General features: G+C 43.0%; 1 protein-coding gene across 3 annotated transcripts; it reads right to left on the reverse strand.

Moving 5' to 3' along the window:
• Window positions 1-6,133: 6,133 nt before the first annotated feature.
• On the reverse strand, window positions 6,134-13,012 carry LOC147420886 (uncharacterized). Of its 3 annotated transcripts, none has more exons than XM_086504036.1 (9): window positions 12,655-13,012; window positions 11,664-12,120; window positions 9,171-9,566; window positions 8,943-9,004; window positions 8,690-8,773; window positions 8,046-8,145; window positions 7,872-7,943; window positions 7,548-7,658; window positions 6,134-7,446 (listed from the first exon to the last, which is right to left on the reverse strand). In XM_086504036.1, the coding sequence occupies exons 2-9, from the start codon at window positions 12,066-12,068 to the stop codon at window positions 6,676-6,678; spliced, it is 2,001 nt and encodes a 666-aa protein (XP_086360162.1). In that variant the 5' UTR covers window positions 12,069-12,120; window positions 12,655-13,012; the 3' UTR covers window positions 6,134-6,675. The 3 variants fall into 3 exon arrangements, with proteins under 3 accessions (XP_086360162.1, XP_086360163.1, XP_086360161.1); XM_086504037.1 differs by lacking the exon at window positions 12,655-13,012 and adding an exon at window positions 12,276-12,505; XM_086504035.1 differs by lacking the exon at window positions 12,655-13,012 and adding an exon at window positions 12,204-12,360.
• Window positions 13,013-14,009: the final 997 nt, after the last annotated feature.

The raw sequence follows: 14,009 nt of genomic DNA on the forward strand, positions 1-14,009 counted from the left end.
GCATTAAGACAGGTTGAGACATGAGTCTCTATTTAAGCTTAAGGAAAGCTTTTCTCTCCTTTTAAATCCATACATACTTGATGTTCTTCTTGGTCAAATTATATAATGGTCCTGCTATGGCAAAAAAAAAATTGCAATGAATCTTCTCAAGTATGAGCACATTCAAATAAAACTTTGTAGCTCATGTAGATTCCTTGGTTCACGCCATTCATTTATCACTTCAAGCTTTTGTGAATCCATAAGGATACCATCCTTTGAAATAATATGACCTAAACATTGAATCTTTTCTAAGAAGAATGCGATTAATAAATAACTTATTCTCTTAAAATTCTTGAAACACTACTTTGAGATGCTCTTTGTGTTCTTCTAAGGGCTTAGAGTAGACTATGATATTATCAAAAAATATTCTGGAGTAAGCCCTATGTTTTGCACAAGTTCATTGACTTTTAATATAATCTCCCTCTTATTGAGCTGGTGAGACTCAATAAGGAGGCGTGTTAGGAGGAGAGCTTCTTGGTATGAGCTCAATCCTATGATCATCATCCCCCCCTTTTATGAGATAACCCTCCTCAGATGTCATTGATAAAAATATCAACATGTTCATGTAGAAATGAATGGAAATCACTCTCTATTCTTAATGGAACATTAGAAGAGACAATAGCATTCTTAGTAGCATCCATGACAAATATCATGTAAGCAGAAGTCGAACTCTTTATTCGTGAGATGCAATGGAGATAGTGTGCCTCTTCTCACTTATTTGCAAACGGATGTTTCTACCCTTGTGCTAAAACGCCACTAGCCTCTCTAGAAACTTGATGGAAGCATCCATACGGTCAAACCATGGTGCACCATGGTGCTCCAAGCAACACATCCTCATTCTTGAGTGGAGAGATGAGGAGAACCTCTTTGTCTACATGCCCTAACACATGAAGCCTTAGTTTTTTAATCAAAGGTGTGAATGGAGTCTCAAGGAATTCAAAGGGTCCTTCAACAACATATATTTGTCACATCTCATGAGCATGTATCCCTAGCTTTGATGCTAATCCCACATATATATAATTGTGTGTGAAACCAAAATCAAAGAGGATGAGTGCATCATATTCTTTCACTTTTCCCCATGCATAGCATAAGGGACTTCCAAGTGGACGACCTCTGTATCTTTGAAGAGATATAGTTGCAGTTCTAGGGGGTTCCTTCTTAGCATGCTTTCAAGGGCATACGTAGTAAGAGTAGCCTTGTTCACTGCATTTAAAACATTTGTTATCTTTGCAATAGTACTCTATATCTTCAAGAGATAATCGATTCTCACCTTGGTAGCCAAATTTGTCTTTAGGCTTTTCACTTTTGATAGAAACATTTTGGTTCGGATTTCTTCCTTTCTCCTGTTGCTTGGTCTCTCCCATTCTTCGACTTGAATCCTTGTCCGAGTCTTGAAATTTGATGTTGAAGGCTATTGAGTAAGAGATGACTTCTGAAATGGTCCGGGGTCTTTGTGCATTGACATAGTCTCTCCAGTCTTCAAAAGCCCACCATGAAATTGTTTCTTTTGCTCTAAGAAGTTGATGCAATTTATACCGTAACTTTGAGATGTAGATTCAAAGCTTCGCCACATATTTTTACATGTTCTCTCCATCATCAAGCTTTAAGCTTCATCATGCCATAAGCACTTGGTCGGAAACCCCATTGGATAAGAATTGCTTCATGATAGCAACTCGACATGTTCTCCAAGTCTTCGAAGCTTCTCTCTTGGAGCGTAAGCTTGCCCACGATTGACAGGCTAATTTCTCGAGATGCATGGCAACATGTCATAGTTTGGATGAGTCCAAAAAATTTCAGCCCCAAAGGCCACGTCAAATTGCTAGATAAAGCTTAAAATTTTGTCCACATTGCCCAAAGTTCCATTGAAGGAGAGAAAGGTAATGTTTTTACCTCCTTCCTTCAACTTTCTTAGGTGGAATGCTCTCTTCCACACGACGTGAGAGCGTCGATAGCCTCATCGCTTGCATGCTTTGAGAGAATTGATGTCTGAAGAGGAGGAACTCCCCAATTCAAAATGGTCAGTTCTAGAGAGAGAGATTCATTTAAGTAAACCAAAAATGAAATTTGGTGACATCCCTCCACAAGACCTTGTCGATTTAACACAATTTATAAACAGACATTGTAACCATGAAGTGCTCAAATCATCAACCATTGTCACCTTCATTTACAAGCAATGAGCACTTCGCTTCTTGCACTATCCACAATTCCTCCCACGCCTGCCCATTCCGTCCCTACGAGTAATGTATCCACAAAGTTGCTTTCTAATTTTACATTTGTAATAATCTTTTTCATATAACCAAACCAATAGCTCATCTTCAATAAACCCACACAAATAAGCTTGGATGAACTTTAATTTTTGTCGTCCACCCTGCAACTTGCTCATCTTCCTTTTACACTGCCATTCACTAACATCCATTACCCCTTTCCAAACCTAAGCAATCAAGGCATTCTAGTTAGCTCTTTCCAACGAGCCTATGCTTGCCTCAAGGAAAGAGGACCATACCCCTTATTCGTCACATATGGACAAGAAAGACAAGATGGAGTGCTCCCTCTTGACCACACGAGTGGGTAGGCATTACTTTCCTTCCGTGGTCCCATTGACTCACATGCTCTGGCTCGAAGCCAGCTTTGCTCCACCTGTTCTTTTCGCCTTGACAATGCATCAAGGGCCATTTCGATGCTTCCATGTCGACAAGGTCTCCGCATTGAGCTTCAAGTTGAGTGTCTATCATGGGCACGTACGGCCCATTGATAGAGTCGAGGACCGTGGTGATCCCCATGTACATGTCCTGCATGTGCCTAAGGTGTGAAGCACGTTGGTTGCTTGCCAATCTAGATGGGTGTCGCCTACTACGGGTGCCTACAAGATCTCATAACTCCCACAAGGGCTCATCCAACTCGAGACCCGGTTCTTGTTAAGCATGTCCACTGAAAACATCTAACATTTAGCATGTCCATTGAGGCATCTAACATTTAGCCCAACCCACTTCAAGGGCATCCACCAAAACAAAATGCACATGACTAGACTAATAGCCATTTGAATCTCGACAAAGCATATCAACTGACATTCTCCGTTTGTTAATCTTAAATCATAAACAATAAACACTTCAAAGTGGCACATTCATGTATGTTTCGTGACTTGTACATAAGGGTAAAGGGGCCAATAGTGAGCCACCCCCCAAAAGGAACACTAACAAAAGTGGCACATACATGTATGTCTTGGTGACTTGTACATTTGGGTAAAGGGGCCAATAGTGAGCCACCCCCCAAAAGGAACACTCACGGCAACCCACTAATAATACACTTTGCACCTAAAGTAGCACAAAGAACTTCGAGGTGAAACGGCTAGCTATTTCAAATTGCAACGTTTTTATTGGATGGGAAGTGGGTTTAAGCCTTGTCAAAAGCTTTGGCCCACTACTATTGGCCTAGGTGCATCTTCCTTTTCACTCCCATTTTTGTTACATATGATTTTGTAAATGCTGCCATAGATTTCAATCACAAATTTCGATGCACACAAAACCAATTATTTTTGAAAGCCCTTGAGAAGACACTTCAAATGAGATATTGAGCGCTGAAAATTGAGCTATGAGGCAAAAGATCCCAACTCATTTCCTTAGGTGGCCCACGATAGGCTCCTTTACCCTAGGTAGGGATTGGTATCCTATAAGGGCAACGACTACCTTATTAGAGGTGGGGCTTACCAAGTTCATCAAGCAAGCCACAAAGGGGAAGATTAAAGGGAATACCCATTCTACAACAAAGAATTTCAATTGCCCTCGACATGATAAGACTGTATATCCTTGCTACCTACATCAAATTCTTGCCTTACATCAAAGTTAAGAACCGAACATCATGATATGGTAAACCAAAACGATGAGCAAAAAGAGATTTGCTAAACAAGTTTAGTAGTAGTGTGTCCATATCCTTCATTGGGACTCTAAAATATTGAACAAGCTCACTATCCCAGTTCCCCCAAGGCTCCTTCACTAGTGAAGTTAGTCACAAAGGCTTCACATTACAAGAGTAGGCCGGGTTTAGGCCCAACTTCCTGGTTTGCTAAAGGAAAAAGTGTGAAGCACCTCTTGTAGGTCTGTTTGTTACCCCAAAGTCCTGTGCAAAGCTCATCCCGACACAAAATCACTCGCATAAGACGTCAACAATTTAATTCGCCTGTAGAACTATGACCAAAAGTGCGCGCAAAGCACATTCCACCATAAATTCCCTTGTATTAGGCAACAGAAATTGCCTTCAAGCTGAAAACATGCCCACAGAGAGCCTTCATTCAAGAAATCAACCAGGTAAGTGCATCTATGAAGGCTTAAGGCTTTGGCCTCTAGACCTACGGGTTGTGGGTTCAAATCCCCCGTGTCACACTCTAGAGGGACACCTTGTGCTCACCTTGTGTTATCGTTGCTAGGGCTCCTACCCTTGGACACTCGAGTGCATTCTCCTCCTGGGGTGGGTCACCCGAGGAGGAGGTTCCTAGCTGGTTGCTACGAGTTCTCTCCATCGTTTCCAGCACGTGGTGGATCAATTAAGTGGCCATAGTGATGCCTACGTACCCGATGGTACACAGTCCTTGCCCGACCATGTAACATGGCTAATATTTGGAAGGGATAAGCACCTCCCCCTGTGGGCCCTCTGGTGTGTCGGAAAAAAAAAAGAGCATCAGGTGCTGGACTGTCCGGAGCAGATCTCAGATACATCATACGATGGGTGACATAGATCTGGCAGTCTCAACGAGGTAAGGCATTTCCACTGGGTGTATAAGCAAGCCCCTTAGTCTAGTAAAGAACCATCAAAGTCGGGGGTCAAGGGGCATCCAATCACTCCTGTCTATAGACAAGCGTTTTTTACCCTGAAACTTGTCAGTTGTCGGAATTCCCTGCAGCTGATGCAATGACGAGCTGCGACTTGTCACGTGAGCAGTTTCTATACGCATTGTAGTAAACAGCAGTTGCTGGCCCTCCCCCCGGAAATGATCAGTTGGTGACCATGCCCAAATCCCCTGTATATGCACGCTCCCATATGGCTCCGAGCCTCCGCCGGTCACCATGCAGACGCATTACACAGAATGGTCACCAACAGACCATTCCCTACCCCATCCAGATCCGGGGAGCAGAGGATCCAGACCCTCCCAACCAATTGGCATTTTATGGTGTAATCTGCACCTGCAGCAGACAGATGGTCCCCACCTCAGCAGGCGTCAGAAAAAAGGATGAAGGCGATGCCATGCTGCCATTTTAGCAGCTGCAATGCTGCCACCAGCCTATCAGCAGGCAGACTCTCTCCCACTATAGTGCATGGAAAATCTCCCACGTCAGCAACTGGAATATGGTGTCACTGTTCTGCAGCTCTGTATCCCCTGATCCTGCAAGGAATGATCACTACATGACCGTTGCCCTACACCGTCACAGTCGGGGACCCAGCGGCACGCAGGGGAGGGGAGGGGGGAGGGGGGGTGTCTGTTGACTTGCATCCTCCAATTTGTAGCCATTCCATGCCGTAATTCTTGCATGCATCGTTGGATGTCTGCCATATCAGCAGCTAGAATTTCCAGCACTGTGCTGCACTGAGAGTGGACCAACCGAGCACAGAGGATCACTGCCACCTCAGCGTACAGAATTTTAATCTGGAATTCTGAGTGCTGATGTGTACACCTGCTGCAGCGTCCACACATGGCCCCCCTTTGACAGCAAGGAAAGGTTCCCTGGGGACCTTCCCTGTAATGCATGCTCCCACATTCTCTGCCGGTCAGAATGCAGAGTTCTGAGCCTCACAATACAATTCAAGCGCCTCAAATGAAATCACTAGTACATAACAAGACTGCAAAACCAAAGAGAACTCCATTTGCTTGCGCTTCAGCAACTTGACAATGTTGCCCAGTTAGCACTTTTCGTATTGCAAGCATAGGTGTCAGCATGTCTGCGTGTTGCAATAATGACGGCTGAAGTCAACTAACAAAGAGAGGGCAGAGCATACCAATGGAGACAAACTTCTTAAATTCTTGAGGCCCTTTTAACACAGATGCAACATTTTATCACTCCTTGTGCTGCAACACAAAGAAAATCCATGGAGTCAACAGTCAATATAAACAAACTGCTACAATAGCAGATAGAAACCTTTTGCACGGAGACGCTACACAAAAGATGATAATGTCTTTTGAGTCTTGAGTTTTAGATCTTCCGCTCAGTGGGATTACTATAAACAGGGCAATAAGATTATAAATTCGAGGCCCCCAGCAGTGGCAGAATGGAAACTCCACCTTGAGACATATGGCCTAGGTTCATTTGTAAAAACTGCTGGTAAGGATCTGATGATTGTTCTACCCTTGCAAGTACAAAACCTTACATTGTACAGAGAAAACTATCATGGAAGACCCAAAGAAGCTCTTGGCTGGAAGAAGACGGCATTCCATCGATACTGTTCTCAAACCAAAAAACAAAGGATGGTAATAAAATGGTCGTATGTAGAAAACCAATGCTGGAAGTTACCTCAAGTGGCCCCTTTTTGATGACTGACTGACTGCAGATAAAGGGGGTATAATGTTGAACCGAATTCTGCAGGAGCAGCTCCATTGCTCCAAATGACGAAGATAAAGGTGAAGAAACTACACCCAGCATTAAGGACGCACTAGCCAGATCCCACGGTCAAATTTGAATTTACATGAGCTGCATGTCCTTCATCTCTCCTACTTTCATGCTTTCGAAAATAAGGTGTCAAAGCCTTGTATCGCTGTTTCTTGCTACTTTCACTGGCATCCTTTGCACCCGAATTGTCATCGTCCTCATGGACCAAGGGTTGCGCCTTTTTACTAGTCTTTGCCTTGTTAGAAGTCGATAGCACACTTCCAGCAGTTGCATTAACCTGGCCCTGTAACACATTGGCTGCTTGGCCCCGCCAGTCAAGCCTTTCAAAAAAATCTGCATCTGCAGATATTTTACTCGACTTCATGGAGGCGATTTCATCATGATAAATCTCATTTTGCCCATTACTATTCGCATGCTTCCTTTCCATCATTTGTGCAGGAGGAATCTTTTCCTCCTCATCACTCATCATCAACTCAGAGGAAATGATCAAAGAGTCTCGAACTTTAACATGCATATCTGCCGATTGACTATCAGCAACCAAAAACTCAGCATCCAGCAGCTCAGAAGTGCTAGCAGATGACGGTGTACTGACCTCCGCTGATTTCTTTCTTGGTGACTTGGCTGAAAATTTCCCTTCAAGAGACATCTTACCATGCTCATGCCCTAGAAGATCCATGTTCCACCCTTTTTCAGGTTTCTGTGGACTGAAGCTGCTCCTATGGTCTCCTTCACACTTGACGATGTTACAAAGCCTACCCCCATAACAGCTTTCCCGCCTGGTAAAATTTGGTGACCTGGCTCGCGTGGTTGGAGTCTGCATCATGGATTACACAGTGGGGAAATTTGAATCAGTTGCCAAAGGCAACACAACAAAACTTTTCATTTGATGCACGTGAAGCAAAGGATAAAGCTGACCTTCGGCAACTCAGCTTTTTGTGGAGGGCCCTCTTGATAAAAGCTGGGAACCGGATGTGCCTTGAATGTCAAACTCTTACGAAGTAGCTTGATTTCCTCTTCTCTTTCTCTCTGAGCACAAATTAAGGACTATTCAAAGTTACCCTTGGGCAACATCACAGAAACAAATAAAACAACACAAAAGTTGTGAAAAGTAATAGGAAGGGGTGTCTTGAAGCTTTTGAATAAACTGAAGTTTTGTTAAGAAACCGTCAACAAATGACGCAACTAAATTTCACATCTACATAGATGAACTGGATATTCAAACTAGAATGTAGAGTGTACCTGTGCTTTTGCTAGCAACTGATTTATCATCTCCTCCTTGGCAGTGACTCTCTCTTGCAACTTTGAGTAATACTGCCAAAAAAATAACACCAAATGGTAAAAAAATGTGACTGTAAGTAGCTGAAATAGGCAGCTGGGAGGAAGTAAGCAAGATGACCAAACACAAGGACCCACCTCCTTTCTTTTCTCTGCTCTAACTTCAGACTGGAATTTGAAACTGCGGGCATTAGTAAATTGGCTAGCTTTGGCTTTGGGAGCTAGTGTGCATGAATTTCTGCACAGAGTTAAGGCTGGGTTCACATAGGGCGGTGGAAGAAATTGGAAAAGCTTGCAAACCAACAAGAAAGTGCCATGTGGACATTATTGTTCACATAGGGCGGCGGAAAAGTGAGATAGAGTGCGCCACATCATGGAAGAGAAAAAGGAAATTTGTTCCGACCCTCCACCCCCCCCCCCCCCCCTTCCCCTGCTTGGAAAGTTCTTTCTTACACCCTCCACCTTGGCAAAAAGTGCCATGTTGGCACCAATCACGTTAATGCAACCCTCCCACCCCTTTGTCCACACTTGCCTCCTACTCTCTCTTCCGCTGCCTCCCGGAGTTCACAACATGCGGTGGAAGAAAATTGTCTCACATTTTCTTCCACCATCAATGTGAACACATGGATGGCGGAAGAGAACATTTTGGAGCTCCACCTGGAAGAGCTCATAAAGTGCCATATCTTCCACCCGTCTAATGTAAACCTAGCCTAAGCCAAAACACCAATGGAAACACAACAGAAAAAAGCTAAAGATGGTAACTACACTCCTTCAAAGGATACAAGGAGGAAATTGACATGGCATCTTCATCACACTGCTGTTGAGGTTCACGTATTGACAGCTTCTTCAAAGTATCCTCTTGATGCCTGTTGATGCAGCCACTAAGTTCAGTCAACACATTGTGCATTAAGATCAAGCAACTCAAGCAGAAATATTGTACCACTAGCATTAAGCAGACTGTTCTTCTTCCAAGAGAGCCACTTCTTAAAGCTCAAAAGTACATAATTTTTAAGCACCAAAACAATATTGACTCACTTAATACTCTCAAGGCGAACAACTTTTTCCACATGCAATTGAGAGCCAAGATTTTTTGAAATCTGCCACAAAACCCACAGGAAATACATAAGCAAGTACGCTGAAATCTAAACAAGCAAGCCTCCTTGAGAGAAAAATGCAGCAAACGGCACTTGTGTCATGTACATTCCCACTTGCACAGACTTGGGTATTGCCTTGGCCTAAATTCTCTTCATGAAAGAAACAAACCTCAGCAGTCCTTGACCATGGATCACCAGAAGTTCCATTCATTCCGAGGGTCTTTTGCATTAGTCCGTTTTCAGCATCCCGGGCCCTCCCTCCACCTAAAGCCCTTCTGTCAGTAGCCAGGGAAAAAGGCCGAGGGATAGTGAATTGTGACCGCGGTGGCCCAACGGTGATAGATGCTACAGATGCGCGTTTGGATCTTCTGTTCACAGCTGCATGAACTAGGCCAAAATCCAAATCTTCTCTGTCCTCAAGACTCCTTTGATCACCTTTCAAATCAGATTTTGCCTTTGATAAGGAATAAGAGGCAGAGCTTTCTTTATCCAAAACACCACCTGGTAGCCTTGCTTCTTCGGACCAAGAAACCTGCATGCCTTCCTTGTGATTTCCGGCATCATCCTGGAGAAAAGGAGCAGGTAAGTGTTAGGAGTTGTTCAAGTGGAAAACTTAAAGACCATTACCACACAATTTCGAAGATTTTCATCTGCTCCAAGGCGTAGCACTCATAAGCCATAGCCAGACAAGTAGGCAGAGTTTGTTTTTTGAGCAAAGACTTGATTAATTGCCATCTTAACTACACTTTTCATCCACGCAATTTGACAATCTCAGACTGCAGCTATGACTGATAGTTTTTATAAGACTAAGTTGAGTCTTTATGAGACTCACATGTGCATAGTTCTCTTATCAAATTCATGAAACCTAGAGTTCAAGGGTTATAAATTCTAAAGATTGGAGAATGTAAGTTTTGGAAGCCTCACAAAGTAGAAAATGTATGGTGGTGGTGAAATTTGGCAGTTGGGGATTTGGATCAGGTTGGGCTGAAAGTTGAATGAGCACAGGGCCAAGTACCACACACCCACACTCTCAATTAAGCAAAAAAGAGAGGATCCCACCTCTTCCATTACTCTCTTCACCTGCGTCACGTAATAGAAAGAGGACTTCACATTTGGCATAAGCAACAACAATGGTGGATACCAAGTTGTGCCACTTGGGATCAGGAAAAACATCCAAGGGAGAATCCTGTAGACACTGCATTATGATAAGACTTCAACCACCTTATCAACTCTTCATTTGTCTAACATGGACTAAGTGCAACAAGAACAAACCACTGTGATACCCACAGCGTGATTGCAATAAAAGAAGGTGGCACACATAGACCACTAAGCATGCATGATAGCTATAAGGCGACCTCACTGGCAAGCCTCTCCATATGCGCAAAGAACCGTCATCTAGAAGTAACTTGCTTGATTCCCAAATTACAAAGATACAAACATGTTGCTGGATAATTTGCAAGAAGACCATCCGCATCTTTTTCACAACCATTCCAGGTTTCCGTTGACGAGTCAACTTCAACATAGAAAAATTCTCTTAGCAATTCAAATTTTGTAAAGTATTCTCCTTCAACTGGTAAATCATTCTTATAATAGTTACCTGCAGCAATGACACTTATTCTTAAAACGAGGCGGATGCATACAGAAGAGACCAACAGCCTAGCTGGGAAAAGGAATACCAGCTTGCTCCAATAAAGAAAACAAGTATTTGTACAAGTGCATGAAGCTACAAAGAAAATGTCTACATGCTTGTTCCTAAAATATCCTGATGCACAAATTATTTAACATATTTATTTTCAATCAAGTAGCTTCTACTTCAAGGGCATGGAGCGTCGTAGAAACATCTCCACATTTGTACCTGTTCTCCAGTGGTCTCAGCAATGCATTTCGTCACTTTCAAGCAAACATATCAATTGATGCTATAGCAATTTCTTAGGAGCTTCGAGCCAGGATTGTTTTGTCTGCAGCCCCTGTTCTCTTTCTGCCTGTTTTCCTTTTAACATTATGAGCCATTCTTACTAACAGCTTTCAGTCAAAACAAAAGATGGAAATCAATGGACAGCTACAGCAGAACCAATCCAAAAGTTAAAAACTCACGCTAAGCATGTGCCTCCAAATAAGGTACTGCTCACTGTCCTGTTTTCAAAAGTATCGCCATAGCGAGAATAACATTTAGGGACAAGGACGACATAATATGGCTCAACTCCTCAACCAATGAAACTCATGAGTAGAACTCATGCTAAGCACATGCCTCCAGATAGTTGCTACTAGCACCCAAAGAGCACGAAATGTTTAAATAGTCACGAATAGAAAATCTCAAAGAAATAATGGTAGTTCCAGCTGCATAATCAACTCATGACAAAGATATCTGCAATGGCGCCATGCTTGAAAATCAAATTCCACTGGACTTCTCATTCAACATTAAAACAGAACTGCGAGAAGACCGCAAAAATGAGGCCAAGGCCATCATTCAATACCTAAGCTATCAAAGTATTGCCACATAATTCTTCAAAAAAAAAAACTGCATGCCTAAAGACTGTGCTTGTCGAATGCTTGTCGAATAACAGGCGCACGAAAACGATGAGCAAAAATCATCTGGCTTTGCTAAACTTGCACATGGCCAGCATCTATTACAGAAGCACATCTTTACAAAACAAGGAATTACCTTCATGCTCGAACTTGATACTGCTTTTGATTCAGGTAAATCTCCTCCTTTCAATCCTTCATTGTGAGAATGGGACTTTTTCTTTGAGCCCCCTTGTGAAACCTCCTCAGTCTCGACGTCTCGTGCAAGCTGTAGCAGCTCTTGAACTCCATCTTTTTTATGGGTTTCAGATCTAGACCCTTGCCTGTTGAGCTCACCTGTACCATCTGCACTAGTCCCTACATCATCTGCATCTACACAAGATTTGGATGATTCGCCATGGCCAGAATGACTCCCTTCACCATTACTGCACCCATATGCCACAGATGTCTCTTTATGTGTCACATCCTCCATCTCTTCAACTGTGCCCGTATCACCTGGTTTAGAATGAATTTTGCGATGCTTTGTGACCACCAAATCACCCATTTCTTCAACTTGCAAAGAAAACTTCCATGCTAAAGATTTAGAAGAGGGTTTTCTGCACAAATCAGAAAATTCTAGAAATCAGAATGCCACACAATACATTTTTCTGAAAGAATGGAAGCATATGGGATGTTCAACCTTGAATAATGTACATGAGCGAGCATTTTGAACAGAAAAATAAACCAGCCAGAAAATGGGAAACAAGTTTACAATAAAATTGATAGGCTCCAAATGCTTATTGCTGCGAGGAAGAAGGTTTGTTGGGAAACAGTGAAGTGGTGAAAATAAAAGGCTAAAAAAGGAATGCCATGTCCAGCTGAGAACGTGTGGTTGACCTGATAGTGGATGGCTTTGACAAAAGAAAGCAAGCTAATGACCTGCAACAGTTCTCAGGAGGTAATAGAAGGCAAGATCTGGAAAGCCAGCAAGGTAGAAAAAAAAACGTGACTTTTAAGAGGCGGATGGATACGCCACACCCGTCTGCGTCCGTGAATTGCAGAGAAACTTCAAAATAAATAATGGACAAATAACAGTTTCAGCTAGCGAGGGAAGGGGATTTTCCTATTTCGGTGAGGGAGACGGCACTTACATTGAACAGTAGAAAGCAATACGCCTGGTTTTCAAAGCTCCAACGCTCCGCAAGCTTCAGCGCAAGCTCTCTGTGGGGCTGCCCCAGGTGAATAAAAATGATGGGCGTTGACTGGAACAATCGCCCACAAAGCGCGCGCGCGCACCCACCAATGCATTCGAGCACATTCCTCGCATACGGAAGCTGGCGGACGGCTACGGCGGCACAATGGGGAGGAGGAGAAGCGCAGAAAGACGCAGATCACTGACGGAAAAGTAGGGCTTGCTTCTGCCCTTCAGAGGGAAGGCGCCATTTTTGCTTGTTTTGAGCTCACAACGTTGTTTTCAAAGAGAGGCGCACACGAGTAGAATTTAGATTCTGGGGAGAATGCTTTATCGAAGAGCCCTTTACTAAGCTTTCGAAAGGGATAAGAATGATGCGTGCCCTTTTTCACCTACGCTAGAAAGAAAGACACCCTTGAGTCTTCTTTCTATGAAGAAAGTGTGACCCGCTTTCTCCAAACAAGTCCAAGCTAAAATTGTGTTCATACGATGGGCTTTGAAGAAAGCCTAGCCATTGACTCACACAAAAAGAAGGATTCAAACCACCTTTCTAGAGTTTGATGAGGCTCAATCACTTCAAATCCATGTCTACATGCATAAGAGCGGTTGCAACATAGCTTTAGAACACCATATACATATGCAACGATTAATCCAATCTTAAATTGCTAATTGGGAAGTTCATGTGGCAGGATTCACTCATTTCGATGGTTGTACTGTCTTTCGTAGATTTGAGTAATCCATTCATAATTTGAGTGGCCAGAGATATCTTCAACACTTGCAACATTGCAACAACTACACGGCCACTAATCGATTTGTAGTTTCCAAATCTCTATACACCCATGAATGTTTTGTTGATGTTAATGCTGAGTTGCCTCGTGTTAAATTCGGTCCCCTCTCATGAATTCACTTGTATATGTGAGCTTCTTGATGTGCTTTCTTGAGTCCTTCCATGCACCAAGCCTCAATGATTAGCTAGCCATTGCAAGCATCTAGAAAATGGGAGCAAAATTGAGTAGCATACTCAAAGGTTGAGTTGTACATGTGTTAAGCTCATGGAATGGCGACATGGATTGCCATGAAAAGCGACACACAAAAACATTACATAAAATGATAGAAATGCAAGCCTCATGCCAGCGCACATTTCCTTAGAGCAACCGATAAGCTTACACACACACACACACACACACACACACACACACACACAGATGCTCCAAAGCATATGCACAAATGTTATGGGCTATGCAGGAGTGGGCAGAAGAGGTTGCAATCAGAGAGAGAAAGATTGTGAAGAAGCGACTCCTATGCAAATGTTGT

The sequence above is a fragment of the Adiantum capillus-veneris genome, chromosome 28 (genome assembly GCF_014529385.1).
Source record: "Adiantum capillus-veneris isolate H3 chromosome 28, ASM1452938v2, whole genome shotgun sequence".
Lineage (NCBI taxonomy): Eukaryota > Viridiplantae > Streptophyta > Polypodiopsida > Polypodiales > Pteridaceae > Adiantum > Adiantum capillus-veneris.